Raw genomic sequence first — 17,526 nt, 5'->3', positions numbered from 1 at the left:
CTTTATTGCTTTGTATTCTATTAGTGCTCCAAGCTTCTCAAGAATCTTCTTCATAATTTACCTTAGACAAAGACGGTGATGAGAATTTGGAAACACTGCTCTAATTGCATTTCAAATAGCCATACATTGATATGTAATTATCGCCTTAAGGGCTTTGCCTGACATGCATTCTAGCCAAGTCTTAAACAACAAAATATAGATTTATGTATTTTCCTTTGACAATTAGCCACATCCAAATAATATTGTTTGTCTATGGTGGTTTACACTAACAAAAGGAGTAAAGGGCATGCCATGCTTATTAGTTAAGTATGTTGTGTCAAAGGTTATGACATCACCAAAAGCTTCATAAGCTACTATGGACCATGCATCTGCCCAAAATACATTTCTTAAACGAACTTCCTTATCCACATCAATCAGATGAAAAAAAAAATTAAATTTCTCCTTTGCATAAGAGAAAAAGTTTCCAAGTGCTTCAACATATCCAACTCTAAGCCTAAACTACCTTGTTTTCACAATATAATTTCGACAATCTTTTTAGTGTATGTCAAGTTTTCATATCCACCACTTTTAACTCATAAGGAATTAAAAATCTTGCTCAAGCTTATACCCGCTTGATCATTTAGTTTAAGGCTTCTCTCAACATATGTGTCCATTTTTTTATTGAAAATTTTGAAAACGAGGTTTTTGCGGGCTAAGTGCTCTAAATGTACACGGGAAATAGTAAAACGTCAATTATTATCAACAATAACATTAATCTTGGTTTGACAATTTGTTTTGATGGATAGTATTGCATTGAAAGAATTTTTTGAAGTAGATACCCTACTGCTACACATGCTAGTGTATAATATTTCAACTTTCCATTATCGCCTGATCTTATACTTATTTTTTTTATGCCAAACCCTTTTTACCGAGCATAGTTAATATAGAGACTGTAAACTTCTTCTTTAGAATTAAACACCATACTTGCCTGTGCAACAACTTTTTCACATAATGTTTCTTCTCGTTGTACTAATTTTTTTTTTTTTTCTCTTTATTCGATATTTGTGAACTAGAAGAGCCAACTTCTATCCGATCTTTTTGCTCAGAAACCCCAATTTTCAATTTTACCATACTATTTTTTATTTGGATCTATTTTGATAAACAAATAATAATGATAATTTATATCTACAATTAGCACTATAACAAAATGTAAGGAGATATTAAAAATAAATCAATTTTATTATATAATTTCATTGAAAAAGCTATAAGCCTATAAATTATACTCTTGAAATCAATGGATGCCATGGATTTAAGTTTTACTATAAGAAGGCTTGAAATTTTAGATCTAATGTAACCTTGTACAATTGAAGAGAGAGAGAGAGAGAGAGAGAGAGAGAGCCCTTATCATAGATTCAAATCAACAAATTTAATAAGAGGGTGAAATTTGCATTTTAAATTGGGAAAGATATCGAGAAAAAAAAAGAGAGAGGGAGAGAGATAGAAAAAGGGAATTACCAAAGCTCCAAAAGCATAGAGAGAAAGCAAGACAAAACATAACTAAAATGGGCTGGTGGCGGCAATGTCCAGCGATGGGGTGGCCGAGGAGCCCGACAAAGAGATTATGAAGAAGCTGAGACAATGAGACTCTCTCAATGGCGCGGGGCCTGCAGTGGTGCCGTGAAGAGGAAGATGGACAAGGTGGCGGTGATGGTGCCAGTGCCGGTGGCATCAGGTGAGACGGTAAGACCCTATCGGTGGCTTGGTAGTGTGAAGATGATGATGAAGGGTAAAAGTTAGGGTTTCTTTTATTTTTATTTTTAATTTTGAAATAGGGTGAGTATGACATGGATGCCACGTGACATTCACATCATTTGAGTCATGAATTAGGGAAGGATTTTCGGACAATATAGCATTATTCATAAAAATATGGCACGGACAATTTAGAATTTTCTGGGATAAAGCCTAACGTGGTATCACCGTTTCATCCAATCCTTCGGTTATATTTGTGTTATATTGTATTTTGTGTTGTTGAATTATTATGATGTTATATTTGGAATGAAGTTATATTTTTAATGATTGTTGAATGCTATATTTTACATAAAATGGTGAATATGATTTATATATGTACTAAGCGATTGTGAATGTTAAATGCTATATTTTGATTAAATTTTAATATCATATTTTGAATGAATGTCGTACAAAACTTGTTTTTGCCTCTCGAATGAATGTGCAATTCAAACTAATGCTGTTATATAGTGATGTGATTCAATGTATTGTAATTTATATATTTTTTCAATTTAATTTGTGTTTAGAAAATACCATTTATCATTTAAATTTAATTATAAACGTATTTCATTGGAACACAATATTAAAGAAATATGAAATATTTTTAAATTTAATAAATAACCAATTGAATTAATTTTTACAAATAATATTAAATATTTAAAGTTAATAATAATTAATGGGATAATCTCATCTTCCCATTCATATATTAACTATACTCTCAATTTACATTAAATTAATAAAAAAAGTAAAAATAGTAAATAAACCAAACCTATTAATATAATTTGAAATACAACATTTTCACTCCCATTATAAATTCACTTGCACTGTGATTTAATTTATAAAATACCAAATAACTAATAAAAAAAAGAAAAAAAGAGTAAAATAATATATTCATAAACTATAGACTTATCAAGCATCGAAAAAAATCCGTTACACAAAATGAATGGTACTGTGATTAACTTTTACGCTAAAGTTAAGTATTTGACTCTTTTCCAATTTATTTTTCAAAATGTAATTGAGGATTTGCAATGTAAGTGATAGTTTTTGTTTTTAAATAACTAAACAAAGCAAAAGTTTGCATGCAAAAATGCCAAAGGACCTGCAGGTCCAAAATGCCAATGCAAAGGATGATCGATAATTAGAGATGGTAACGAGTAAGGTATAGGTAGGGTATGTCAAAACCCTTATTCATATCCGTAAACCCTACTTTATACCAGTACCCGTAATCCCATCCTTCTAGAGTAAAAAAATCCATACCCTTACTCTTACTCGCAGAGTACCTGCTTACACATTGTTCAAAATTACTGAATTAAATTTAAATACTAATAATAATAATAAAAAAATCATAATCTATTATAATACCATGTTTAAACACATATTCATAAATTCAAAATTACATAACAAATAATAAAAAATTATATATATATATCTGAGGGTAAAGGTAAGAGTAAGAGTAAGAGTACGAGTAAAGGTATAGATATTGGTAGAGACATACTTTTACCTAATCCGTACCTGCTAAAAAAATAATAGGTAATGCTCTTACTTATACTTGATCAAAGAAAGCAATACCCTTATTAACTAGGTACAAATATGGGTATATCTGCTAGATAGGACATAAATTGCCATCTCTATCTATAAATCATGCAATCTAAAAAAAGGGGAAGGTTGAAGTTTCAAGCCCAAAGACAAAGAAACAAAAGCCCAATATTGGCCTAACAATGACAAAACCACAAAGCAGAGGCCCTAAACCGCTCTGGTGTTTTGGCGGGTAAAAAGGCGGGAACCAGGAGGGGACATCGAAAACCTAGAAAAGATGGAGGAAGACGAAGGCTCGGCGGCGGCGACGGAGGCGGCGGCGGAGGCCGAGGACGAGTACCGAGTGTGGAAGAAGAACACACCTTTTCTCTACGACCTCGTCATCTCCCACGCCCTCGAATGGCCCTCTCTCACCGTCCAATGGCTCCCAGCCCCCTCCTCTTCCTCCTCTTCTCAAGCCCCTATCCACGGGCTACTTCTTGGAACCCACACCTCCGACGACGCTCCCAACTTCCTCATGCTCTCCTCCGTCCGTTTCCCCCTCCGATCTGCTCCGGCAACCGCTGATTCCGCTCCGATCCCCTCCATTGAGATCTACCAGTCCGTGCGGCACGACGGGGAGGTGAATCGTGCCCGTTTCATGCCGCAGAAGCCGGATATCGTGGCTACGAAGACATGTGGCTCTGATGTGCATGTCTTTGATTGTGGCCGGCGTCGCCTTGGAAGCCCCTCCGATGGTGAGGATTGTGCGCCGGATGTCCTTCTGAGGGGGCATTCGACTGAAGGTTATGGGATTTCTTGGAACCCTATGAAGGAGGGTCGGTTGCTGAGTGGTTCTTATGATTCAAAGATTTGCCTTTGGGATGTTGGTGAGATTTCCAGAGTAAAATCTCTTGATGCCTATCAGGTTTTCGAGGTAATTCCTCAAAGAGTGTTTTGATTTAGACTAAAGCTTGCGCCTTTGATTTATCAGAAGTAATTGAAGTATTTTATGTGTTTGTGTTGGCATAGGCACATAGTGCTGCCGTGGAAGATGTTGCTTGGCATTCAAGAAATGAGAATCTGTTTGGTTCTGTGGGGGATGATCATATGTTGATGATATGGGACCTGCGATCGTCTTCACCGGAGAAGCCTCAGCATTCAGTTACTGCTCACCAGGATGAGGTGAGGTTTTTCTTTTACCATGTTCTTTACTGCCAGTGGAATACACTCTTTTGCTTCTGGTGGTAACTTGATGCCTTGGATTGTTGCATATCACAAACACAACGTGATATGTCAATATAATCAACAATGACGTCTGGAATGTTTAAAATTTTAGATTTTTAGAGTAATCAGAGGATTGATCACACAGAAGCTACCAAAGACTATTATATTGAACTCTGGGAGCAGCACATCCGTTGGATCCTTTGGTTTGTAGGTAGTACTATGTTTTTGTGGTCTTTGTTAGAACAAGAATTTAACTTTTGAGGTTACACTGGAGTCCTGATCATTGATTGCTATATATCACAAGCATGAACCAGTATATCGATAGAATCAATATCTGAAGCTGATATATTTAAAAAAAAAAATTATATCAAATGTACTCAGTATTGTTCCCACATTTGTTTCTCCATCAAATACTGTTTGATAGAACTAATGGAGTAGCATGCACATGGATCCTTTGGCTCATAGGTAGTGTTATGCTTTTGTGGTCTTTTTTAAAACAATAATTTTACTTTCAAGGTAAGGGTCTGACATGGCAAAGGGTATCAGCAACATTAGCCACGAGGGTCTCACATCACATGCACAGAGAATCCTGACAAATTGATTTGCATAAGAATAAACAAAGGTCTCTATCTAATTTTCATGAAGCAGCGCTATTATAATGTGTTTATCTCCATCTCTCCATTGAATGTTCTGTGTCAGATAACCCTTGAAAAAAATACTTATCTGATTGCTATGCCTCATTCAACATTTTGTGGATCATTGAACTTTTTCTTGAGATAGATATTTAAGCTACTCCATTATTTGTAAGTTTCTTATATTTGTATAATGTGATAGATCTTGTCTTAGCCAATGTTTCTGAATTTCTTTTGGTTTTATTTTTATTTTTAATGATAATCCAAATAATTGATATATCCTGTGATAGTCTTTGATCTTTCTCTGAATTAATTTAAATAACTTTCAATACATTTTTTCCTTGCTTTCAGGTCAATTCCTTGTCATTCAGTCCATTTAATGAGTGGATTCTTGCAACGGCATCTGCAGATTCAAACATTAATCTGTTTGATTTACGGAAACTAACGACAGGCCTGCATACCTTCTCTAGTCACACGTATGCACTTACCTAATATTTGTTCTTCATTGAGCAATATGTGCTACATGTTTGTGTATTTCTTTCTATTTCTTTCACCAATATCCTTTAATATTGAATCTTGGTATGAATTTTTATGATAAGAATCTTAAACATAGAGCTAGTTGTATTTCCATAACCAATAGATTGAGAAACAATCTGCAGACTATTTGAAATGGAATATTTGTTATTCATTGCATATCCTGAGATAAGAAGCTCAGTGGGGCAATACTTGAAATTACAATATTGCAATTGGCTAAAACAAGATGATACTTGAAGGGTATGACTAAGTAACTTATAGAATTGATATGACTGCTGGAGGCAGGTTTACACTTGATGAACAGACATTACCTCTAGATGGGAAAAGGTTATCTTTAAATAGTAGGTCGGTCATGTCTGCTATAGCTTGAAGAATTCCCAGTGGTCCAGCATATCCGAGCCCAATACATTGTTGGATGGCTGTGGGCTCTTTCTACTGACAAAATCACTAATGTCCCTATCACAATCCCTCCCTAATACAATTGATAAAATGGGCATAAATAGTGACATGAATCTATACACAAATTTTATGGATTTCAAACTAGAAAGAGAATTGAAGTTTGGACTTTTGTTGTATCAATTATTATTTCAATGGTTAAGTTCTCCCATATCTCTAGTATTACATAACATTTTCTTTCATCAATTAAATTTCTTCTTTGAAATTCTTCTATTTGCAAATTTGTTCTAGTTTTCTTGGAAATATGCCTAGAACTCTGTTTTCGTTGCCTTTCACCTTTTTTGTCATGGTTTTTCTGTCAGTCCTTTACTCTTCTCGTAAGAGGTTTGCCATGCTTAGTCATTTACATTTTCAACTATATGCACAGAAGGGTACTTCATCCTTGATATCTGAGCATTTCTCACTATTGTTTTCTTTCAACACAGGGCGGCAGCATTTCAAGTTGAGTGGAGCCCTAATCATGAAACTATCCTGGCTTCTTGTGCAGAGGACAAAAGACTGATGGTTTGGGACCTGTCCAGGTAATCAAGTTGGAAAATTTAGGCTAATTGATTTAGTTAGCTGTATTTGAACTTCTTATTGTGTTCTGTTCTTCATCAGTATGGTTAGGCTCTCCCAACTTGGTTGCAACTTCCAGATTCTTAAAGTATAGAAATTAATTTTGATGTTTTCTTATGCAAGTTATGAGTATAATCTTTTTGATTTTGACGATGAAAAGTTAGGACATCTGGACGTTAACATAATATACATGCAGCTGATGCATTATATTAAGCAACCATGAATATGAATAATACTCTATGCTTTACTAAACTTGAAGGGAGAGAAAACAAGTAGGAGCCTTGCCATACACTCTGAAGACATGCATTGGTAAAAGAAGATACAAGAGTAGTTATAAAATGTGGAGGCACATATTTATAATCAAAATGTGCGTCTTGATTAAACAGTTCCTCCTCACGTGTTCTTAGTTTGGATTTATTATGTTAGACTTGAATATGTATGTCTTAACAGCTTTAAAATTATTTTCCAAATAGCGTAACAACAAGGCAGAGGTATCAGTGTTCAAGAATTGAGATCCTAGAATCCCCTTTTAGGAAAATTTAGCTTGATTTTGATGTCTATTATCTCTTAATTCGACTTGCTGATCTTATGTTTGTTATGTACCAGTGTCCCAGTGCCATATGCGTAAATAATAAAACAAGTTTCTGCCTTTCCATCTTCAGTTTATATCTTATCTTGAGTCTCATTTTTTCTTCTCTTTTTATTAATTCTTTTAGGATTGGTGACGAGCAGACAGAAGAAGATGCAGAAGATGGGCCACCGGAGCTACTTTTTGCGCACGGTGGTCACACAGCCAAAATCTCTGAGTTCTCATGGCACCCTTCTGAACCCTGGGTCATTGCTAGCGTTGCTGAGGATAACATTCTCCAAGTATGGAAAATGGCAGAGAGCATATACCGTGACGATTATTACAATATTCACAATGAGGAGGACGATGTTCATGCTGTTGCTCTCTAGAGTCTAGACCATTTCACTTCACCTTTACAGACAAAAGCTTTTATTTTTATTTTACTTTTATGGCCATTTGCATGGTTGTGTGATCCTTAAACATTTTAAGACTGCTTTAAGGTTGAACTTATATATGCCTACTAGTGCAAGCTAACAGAACCATGAATCCAATGTGTTTTTTGGGCATGGAAGATTCATCAACAGTATTTAATTAATTACCTTTTTATTAGTTTTTTCAAAAGGTGCATGTGGTTTTTTATATGTATATCTGGTATGTATGTTGTTTAGAAATTGTCAGGTTGCCCTCCTCAAACATGAAAATATTATTGATGTGTGCCCTCAAACATGAAAAATATTGATCATATGCTTTCAATTGATCAACACAACATTTATAAACCATTATATTTATTAGTTACGGGAACAAAAGTTGTAAGGTAGTTTAATTTTAATTTTATATTAGAATAATTCTTTCTTTTTTTTATGGGAATTAATATAGTACTTAATTCTACGAGTTTTCCGAGTTATATAATAATAATCACAATATTTTGAAAACTAAACAAATAAATAGAGATAATTTAGAATAAAAGACGGCAAAATACACACGCCAAAAGTGGTCCAAAAAGCAAACTTCTCTTTTTCTTTTTCCCTGATTGACATAATAAAAAAAAAAAGGGAAAAACCCTATTCACCTAATACATGAAGAAAAGATAAATATAGAGTAGCACAGCAAAATGAAGTTAGAGTTGTTGACCATGACTTTGAACTCTTCACTCCTCAAAATGGAGCTGTTGAGGATCTTTGAAGTCTAATCTTTGGGCCATCCTGATTACTACACATTATTGCTAAACCCATCTACACACACACAAAAAGGCATAAAAAATTTACTAAACACATGTATTCCATATATATATATATATATATATATATAATACCTTTTCATTTTCTTTCTTCAACCTGGAATTTTCATCAGCAAGAGAAGCAATCTCCTTCTCTAACTGTTTAGTGTAAGCCTGTTTTCTCAAATTAATTTATCAAACTTAATAAACACTCTTTAAAAAAAAAATAGACATTATTAAGAACAGAAACAACAAAGCACTTGCCTGTTTCCTTGCTCTTGACCTTGCAGCTGACTCCCTGTTCTTGATCATCCTCCTCTGCCGGCGGTCAGCGCTGCTGCTCTCCTGACCACCGGCTGGAGGTCCTCGCTTATGTGAACAAGCTCTAGAACCAATCCCGAAGTTACTGGAGTTCAAGGAAAGTGAGACTGGAGGTTGGATAGTTTTGAGTGCAAGAGAAGGGGCAACAGCAGTAATGAATGATGCTGATGATGATGATGATGATGATGATGGTGGTGGTGGTGGTGGGGTTTTGAAGGTTCCTGCAAGGAAGTCTTGGAGGATGATGCTAGTGGAGGATGAAGGGTTGGATGAAGGGAGGATGGAGGAATGCTGGGGGTTTGGACGGTGTTGATTGAGTGGGAGTGATGGAGTGCTTGGAAGGTTGATATCTTTCCAAAGCTCTTGATCCATTTGTTGTTGTTGTTGTTGTTGTTGTTGGAACTGCTGCTGCTGCTGCTGCTGCTGCTGCTTATAATGATGATGAAGATGAAGATGAAAAATGAGAAAAAGAAGAGAATGAGAATGATATGGATACTAGATATGGAGGAGAGTTGTCAAATGAAGAGATTTGGTTTTGTATGGATGGGACATGTACATGACATGGAGCTGATACTGAACAGCCTAGAGTGGCTACCACATCACTCCCTGCATGCAGGCTGAGTTATGCAGCTTGCTTGGTTTGGTCACTCTCCTTCTTGTCCTTGTTTGATGTTCTGTTATTTATTTATTTATTTATTTTGAATATGAATGAGAGCTGGGAAATGGGTAGATGTTATATTAAATATTTATAATAATAATTGATATTTTCATCACTAGTTTTAATGGATCATGTGGTTTTCTTTAATGGTACGTACGACAGGCTTGTTTTCTTAGCTGATGTTTTTTAAGAATTGGGTGATCTCCCTTGAATTATCTTGTCACTCAACCTGATTAGTGACTCAATCCATTTTTCAAGAGCTTGACTAGAAGAGGATTTTTTATGAAGTCTGTGATGGAAGATGAAGACTATTGACTTGAGTTTGACAAAACTGTTTTCAATATAATATTATTTATTATTCTTCTTGATTAGTGCTAATGGGATATATATATATATATATATATATATAGTTGATTATGTTTCAAGATTCTTATGACTCGTGGTTATGATGGAGTTTTTCTATATTTATTTTATTATTTAAAGTTTTATATAGTTTTAGAGCACACTCATATAAGCCTAAGGAATTAATGTCATTACTGCATAGATTCAAGGTTTAATTTCCAAAGAATATAATATTATTAGATATTTGAAAATATTCAATTTCCTTTAAAAAGTTTGTTGCTGGACCTTTATTTGATGAGATTTTATTTATATTTATTTTATTATGAGATTTTTATAAATTAGATGATCATGAATGTGATGGGTATTTTTTTTTAAAAAAAAAATGTAGTCAAAATATAAATAAAATTCAAACCCTCAATTTTTGAGTTTGGAAAGAAATAGAATAATCAAATTAAAAGAGTGATTCAAATGGCATTTCAAAATGGATGATGACAATTGAGGCATATAGTTTTAAATATTAACTGTTTTAAATTCCATATTACTCTCTTATAATATTTTACAAAAAATTATTTATATGCTGCCTCAATGTTGATGTAAAACGCTTTCAAATCAATCATAACATCCGAATTTAAAAATAAAATAAATAAATATCTTCAATAATATACCAAATTACAACCATATTAACATGATAAAAAAATCGAAAAATAAATGTATTACGAACCATAAATATGCCATAATAAATTATTATACTTTTTTTTCAATTTAGATTTTCTTTTTAAAAAAATAAATAAATTATTAAATTTATTAAATAATAATAAAATAAAATGGACTAAAAAAAAAAACAACAACAATACAAGAAAAAAAATATCTCCGGAGGTGAAGTACAAAATAGCTTTAAAAAATAAAAAAATAAAAAAACAACGAACAAAGAAAACTACTTGGGAGCAGTGAGTCGGCGATGCAAATTGTAGATTTTCTTTCTCAATTTATTCCAAGTTATTTGCATTAGCAGAACCGACATTGAATAATTTGGACGCATTCAATATAGCCATGCACATGTTGAATCTTGCTTTGTCTCTTTATGTCGTGTGGAGAGCACGTGCTTGATTTTTAATAAAATTATTTTTTAATTGTTTTATAAAATAATAAAATAAAAATAAAACTGTTTATATTAATATTGTCATATATAAATTTGAAGACAAATATGGAGAAGTTACACTGAAAAATAAATGTAAAGTTTAAATATTGATTTTTATAATTTTTAAATGCTGTGATTCAGAAAAATTAAGGGAAACCTACAAAATTTACATATTTTTATAGATAAATATTATTTTAAAAAATCAATGCACACAAATCTATTGAATTCTATTTTGAAATATATTAAGAGTTTTAATGTTAAAGAAATTCAAATGTATCTTATTTACCAAAGAGTTGGTTGCCCAACATCATTAACCCCGTTATGAAGAGTATGGGACTTTCAAGTGTCATGAGTTCAAGTATAATTGGATATAGTGATAAAAATATGTCACTAGTGTAGATTTGGGTTTATAACTTGAATCCCGCATCATTGGGTGAGGGCACATAGAATGGATGATTAATTCTTTATTTGTGCAAACACCTCTTTAATTAACATCACTGAGCGCATTTGTGAAAAAAAAATTATCTCTTGTTTATAAAAAAAATAAAAAATTTTAAGTTATAATTTCAATTTATAATACACATAAAATGTGTTTTTTCACATACAAAATTATTAATAAATAAGCTTACAAAGTTCAGGTTTGTGGTGATGGTTTTATAAATTTATTAAAAATTTAGTAAATTTTAAGATAATATGGAGCCATATAAGGTATATCAAATAAATAATACCAATTGAGCCGAGTTAATTAATTGAATTAGATTCGCTAAGTTTATTTTAAATATTTCAACAATTCTTTTAATTTTGGTTTAATTATGTTTTTAGTAGCTCCAACTGATTGAATTATCGATGACGCTCTTATAAAAATTTTAAAATTTTATCATTTCAGATTTTTTTTCGTTTTAAAGAACTGTAGGGTTATTATTCATAAAATTTTACATGTTACAACTAATGGCAATTTTGTAAATATAACATAGAATAAAGAGTATAATTGAAAATAAAAAACTAGAGCTAAAGTCATTTTCCATTTTAATGTTTATCCAGGTATATATATGAGCCCGTGTTATACATCATTTATGGACATCTGTACATTTAAAATCTATAAAAGTCCATAGACGCGTTGGGTCAATATCTACGAGACCCTTCTCCCCCCCCCACATATAAGAAAATTACTAGCATATGAATAATTACTAATTCATTTTAATACAAATTTTATTAAGATATAAGTTAATTTTATTTTTTTATATATTTTTCAAAATTCAATAAAAAGGAGAAAGTCAATAATTAATTTTGAAAAAAATTGTCTAGTTAACCTCGGTAAAAATGATATATAAGCAAATAAGAATGTTTTATATATCTATATAATGAAATATCAATTTTAAGAGTTATATAAATAAGTTTTTAAGGGGTATACAAGGAAAAATAAAATGGGAAAGAGACAAAGAGAGAACTATGACACGTTATTTTAGGCTTTGAAAATATAATTTTTAACAAATTAATTAATTTTATGAAATTACACCTATGTTTTAATTACGTTCTTTTGTTCTTTCGCTGGTGTTTGGCCAACCTTAGAGTAATTTGCCATATCAATGCAAGTTTGTCCAAATTTTATATGAACCCTATATAAATAGATGAAAAAAAGAAATTAAATTATTACCTTTTAATAAAACTGTTTAGTTAACTTTTGGTCTAAATGATATATAAGTAAATAAAAATGTTTTATATATCTATATAATGAAATATCATTTTTAAGAGTTATATAAATAAGTTTTTAAGGGGTATACAACGAAAAATAAAATGAGAAAGAGACAGAGAGAGAACTATGACACTTTATTTTAGGCTTTGAAAATATAATTTTTAAAAAATTAATTAATTTTTATGAAATTACATCTATGTATTTTGTTGCGCTCTTTTGTTCTTTCCTTGATGCTTGGCCAACCTTAGAGTAATTTGTCATATTAGTGCAAGTTTGTCCTAGTTTTATATGAACTCTATGTGGATAGATGAAAAGAAGAAAATAAATCATTAATTTTTAATAAAACTAATTAGTTAACTTTTGGTCCAAATGATATATAAGCAAATAAAAATGTTTTATATATCTATATAATGAAATTTCATTTTTATGAGTTATATAAATAAGTTTTTAAGGGGTATACAAGGAGAGATATGACACTTTATTCTAGGCTTTGAAAATATAATTTTTAAAAAATCAATTACATTTTATAAAATTACACCTATGCTTTTATTATGCTCTTTTGTTCTTTCGCTAATGCTCGGCCAACCTTAGAGTAATTTGTCATATTAGTGCAAATTTGTCCCAATTTTATATGAACTCTCTGTGGATAGATGAAAAGAAGAAAGTAAATTATTAATTTTTATTAGGGGTTTTTGCAGGTATACCCCTAAATAATTTTGAAATTACATATTTGCCCCTGAATAAAATTAATTGCATACATACCCTTGAATAATATATATATATATAATTGCGTATATACCCATGGGGTTCAAATTAGTTGAAAAATCTTCTGTTAACAAACAACAAATATATAAAATTACCATTATACCATTGCATATATACCCTTGAAAAGTTTTTTTTAAGTTGTACAAGGGTTATTTTGGACCTTTTGCATATCTTAATCCAAATTATAATCATAGTTAATCAAGTTTGATTAACGGAATCTAACAGTAGGGGCATATCCCCAATTACCTATATTTTTCAGGGGTATATATACAATTATATTTTTTTTAGGGTAAATATGCAATTATAGAACTTTTGAGGGGTTTATAACCAATTTTCCCTTTTTAATAAAGCTGTTTAGTTAACTTTTGGTCCAAATAATATATAAGCAAATAAATTTTTTTATATATCTATATAATGAAATATTATTTTTATGAGTTATATAAATAAGTTTTTAAGGGGTATATAAGGAAAAAAAATGAGAAAGAGACCTATGACACTTTATTTTAGGCTTTGAAAATATAATTTTTAAAAATTAATTAATTTTTATGAAATTACACCTTTGTTTTTATTGTGTACTTTTGTTCTTTCGATGGTGCTCGGCCAACCTTAGAGTAATTTGCCATATCAGTGCAAGTTTGTGTCAGTTTCATATGAACTCTATGTGGATAGATGAGCTTACCTTGACACCATAAAACCTAGTTGAGGGAGCTCTTAGGATCACGTTCTGTCCTAGTGAGTTCGCTAGCCTGACAAATTCCTATGAGCTTGCAAGGGCTTTGGGGAGTCTTATGGGGACTTCTACGGTTTTGGCGACTGGTGAGCCTTGTTGAACTTATCAAGACCCAAAGAGTCTCACCAAGCTTAAGTGAGTCTCGGCTAGCTCTCTTGAGATTCCTTATGTTTGGAGGGTTTTGGAGTTACATGTAACTTAAGTTATTGGGTATCTAGAAATCCATTATTTTATGTTTTTTTTCATATGGGTAACATGTGATTTACATGCGACCAATTAAAAAAAAAAAATATTGTTAGACATTTATGAGTGTTTTTGTTAAGTGAAAAATTTATAAAATCTAATAATTAATTTAATAATAAAATTAATAGTTAAACTGAGGAATACGATAATTAAAATCATTAAACAACATCCTAAAATATGTATCAAAAGTTCAGAAATGCTCATTTTTTTTATTAATAATTAAATTTAAAAATTAGAAAATATGATATAAAATTTAAAAAATATACTAATGAATTTAATAACTAATTTAATAATGAAATTAATAGTTAATAAAATCAAGAAGTTTTGAACTTTTTATTGCATATCTGTTGAAAACCAATATTTATGTGTAACTGGTTGAGATCCAATCTCTTTTTTGATTTTTTCAGCATTGACTCTTTCTCTCTTCATGTGAGAAGAAAGAATAGCTTGCTTAATTAATGTAAAACTTAAAATTATTAAAATGACATTAAAATGTTTAGTATATAAAAGGTTTTCAATTTCAAATTTTTAATTTTTTTTTGACTAAATATAAAATTTTGTAATAAGACATTTTCAGTTACATTTAACTAAACACTTGATTTAATTGCACTGTATTATAAAATTAATGTATTTTTAGTTACATTGTAACTGAAAATATATTATATTTATAGTTACATTGAATCAAACACCACTTTAATTGGGGAGAACCCACTTGACTCTAATGAGCTCCCTTGAGGTAACCTTCCACCCTAGGCAAACTCGTTCTATTAAGGGGCTCTTTGTGATAAGGCTGAACTAGCTTACCAAGTGAGCTACTCTAGTTCAATGAGCTAAGTGGGATTTAATTTGGAAGGTGAAGAATATAAACCAAATAATTATTATTTAAGGGTAAAATGATCAATTCAAAAGATGGGGGATAAATCAGATATTTTGTTTGAAAAGTAAAAATTTATTATTCATACAAAGTTTCATGAACACCCAAAAAAATTGTGAAATTTTGGAAGTACGTTTAGGATATATATATGTCACACTATAAACCTTTACCCATTAGATTGTGACCATAATACAATATTACAACCACTGAGAAATGAGAATAGGGACATGTAGTAGAGGGATGGCTTAAGTTACGATGCTAGTTTACTCACTGTAGCAAAATGAATCTCGCACACTGTTACTCTTTCCTTTGTCTGTTGACTAATCCTTTCATGACTTGTTTACAGAAATAAAAGTAAATAAATATAATTTATTTAACTCAATGTACTGTACTGTGGACATGCGAATAGGCATGGCCATGATTTGGATTTTCTTAACATTAAAATAAATATATAAATTATGAATTACGTTTTTATTGCCCTCAAAGAACATTATTATGAAAAATTGATATGAAAATAACTTACCATGATCCTCAAAAGGAAAAGTTTAGTACACATAAAGTGAGAGCACATATATTTATTAAACTTGATCTATATTTGTGCATGTTTTTGTTTTTTTCTTAGTAAAAGGTGTTTGTCATTTATTTATAAATAAAAAATAAAAAAATGAAAATTTAAAATAATAAAAGATATATTATGACAAAACTTTTTATACATTCACAAGAAATATATATATATATATATATATATATATATATATATATATATATATATATATATATATATATTATATAAAGATATATCAGTTAAGATATATTACAACAGAACTTTCTTTACTTTCGTTATATATATATATATATATATCTATGGTTATTTATTTAGTTTAGTTTTGACACTTACAATAAAAAACAAAACAAAAGATAAGTTTACACCTAATGTTGGCCTTTAAAGTATTTATTTATTTATTTATTTTTCCAACTAAAAATATATTTATTTATTTATTATCCATCCATTATTTTTTTTTTCTCGACAATGTGGATAAATTACTCTAAACAAACACACATTCAATCTATTATTACACCTCAATCATGTATTGGGAAAGGGTTGAACAATCGAGTATAGCACAAGTAGGCAAAATTTTTGTACCACCAAAACCTCGGTACAAAAAATTTATCGTGGTACAGCACAACTAAAAGACTAAATTACCCTTAATAAAGATTAATAATTACAATCACGTATTCCACATCCCACGACGCTCAAGTCCCCAACCCCGACCCTGCACCTCCTTCTCTTTCTCCGCCGTCATCTTTCTCTTCTTCATAGTCTACTTCTCCCATTCCCTCTCCCTTTCCTCCTCTTTTCTTCTTATTTTCCTCTCTTCTTGTTTTTTTGCTTCCTCATTTTTATAAAATTTTAGGATCTCTTAGAAATTTTAGGGTTTCCAGGGATTCTCCCAGAGAGAAAGATTGGTTAAGGATTCACGCTTAAAAAGGTACGCGTTGTTGAAATTATAAGTTTTTTTTTTATCTATTTCATCCAATTACTTAGTTAATAAATGATTAAATTGATTGATTTAGAATTATTTTCCTATATTTTATAGTTTTTTATGCTATTTGTGTTTTCATTTCAATTTGAATAATATACCATTTTTTTAATATAATGGAGATGTATTTTATCTAAATTCATACTTGATTTCCATACAATAAAATCTTTGCAACCAAATAGTGGATGGATGAAGTTTTTTTTAATTTAGGTTTTGTGATGGATGTTTGATTCATAAACATGAATATTGGATGAATAAAACTGAAAATTATCTTAATCAATATCTTAAAATTAAAATTTTAAATCATAAAAGTTAACATAATTTTTTTTAATATTTCTATCCAAAAATTGAAAATTTAAATTGTATAAAAGATAAATATAAATCTCTTTATATCTATATATGAATCATGGATATAATTTTCATAGACATATCACATATTAAGGTACCCATATAAAATTTTTTTTTTAAAAAATACCATACATCATGCACCGTTCATCATTTATATAAGTTTAGAGTTAATAATTAAATTTAAATTATATACTTGCAGGTTGTTTTTCTATAAAAAAATTATTTAACTCTTTTAAAAAAGGAGGAATGCTTTTAGACCAATAAATAAATATATAAATAAAAATTTAGAGAATAAAATGTATAAAAAAGTTGTCTTGCTAGTAAGAGTTTATGCTAATTATTCTCATATTAACTTATCAAACTCCTGCAGTATAAGGTTGATATAATTATGCAATATTTGTTA

The 17,526-nt window shown here is 30.5% G+C and overlaps 2 protein-coding genes across 2 annotated transcripts; one reads left to right on the top strand and one right to left on the bottom strand.

Moving 5' to 3' along the window:
• Window positions 1-3,478: 3,478 nt before the first annotated feature.
• On the top strand, window positions 3,479-7,768 carry LOC120272653 (histone-binding protein MSI1 homolog). Its single transcript, XM_039279527.1, has 5 exons — window positions 3,479-4,216; window positions 4,312-4,464; window positions 5,490-5,614; window positions 6,554-6,649; window positions 7,403-7,768. Exons 1-5 carry the CDS (start codon window positions 3,578-3,580, stop codon window positions 7,641-7,643), a joined length of 1,254 nt encoding a protein of 417 aa, XP_039135461.1. The 5' UTR covers window positions 3,479-3,577; the 3' UTR covers window positions 7,644-7,768.
• A 640-nt stretch (window positions 7,769-8,408) lies between these two features.
• Window positions 8,409-16,538, bottom strand: LOC120271563 (bZIP transcription factor 27-like). The gene is made up of 5 exons (XM_039278246.1): window positions 16,515-16,538; window positions 9,097-9,214; window positions 8,735-8,898; window positions 8,567-8,644; window positions 8,409-8,486 (listed from the first exon to the last, which is right to left on the bottom strand). The coding sequence occupies exons 1-5, from the start codon at window positions 16,536-16,538 to the stop codon at window positions 8,409-8,411; spliced, it is 462 nt and encodes a 153-aa protein (XP_039134180.1).
• Window positions 16,539-17,526: the final 988 nt, after the last annotated feature.

This window comes from Dioscorea cayenensis, chromosome 11 (genome assembly GCF_009730915.1).
Source record: "Dioscorea cayenensis subsp. rotundata cultivar TDr96_F1 chromosome 11, TDr96_F1_v2_PseudoChromosome.rev07_lg8_w22 25.fasta, whole genome shotgun sequence".
NCBI classification, from domain to species: domain Eukaryota; kingdom Viridiplantae; phylum Streptophyta; class Magnoliopsida; order Dioscoreales; family Dioscoreaceae; genus Dioscorea; species Dioscorea cayenensis.
This window is presented reverse-complemented; position numbering and strand designations above follow the sequence as displayed.

Coding starts and splice junctions, on each gene's coding strand:
- LOC120272653 (XM_039279527.1), top strand. CDS start 3,578: ATGGAGGAAGACGAAGGCTCGGCGGCGGCGACGGAGGCGGCGGCGGAG. Junction 4,465..5,489: donor TTACTGCTCACCAGGATGAG/GTGAGGTTTTTC, acceptor CCTTGCTTTCAG/GTCAATTCCTTGTCATTCAG. Junction 6,650..7,402: donor ATGGTTTGGGACCTGTCCAG/GTAATCAAGTTG, acceptor TAATTCTTTTAG/GATTGGTGACGAGCAGACAG.
- LOC120271563 (XM_039278246.1), bottom strand. CDS start 16,538: ATGACGGCGGAGAAAGAGAAGGAG. Junction 8,645..8,734: donor GGTCAAGAGCAAGGAAACAG/GCAAGTGCTTTG, acceptor TTGAGAAAACAG/GCTTACACTAAACAGTTAGA. Junction 8,487..8,566: donor TGAAGAAAGAAAATGAAAAG/GTATTATATATA, acceptor GTGTGTGTGTAG/ATGGGTTTAGCAATAATGTG.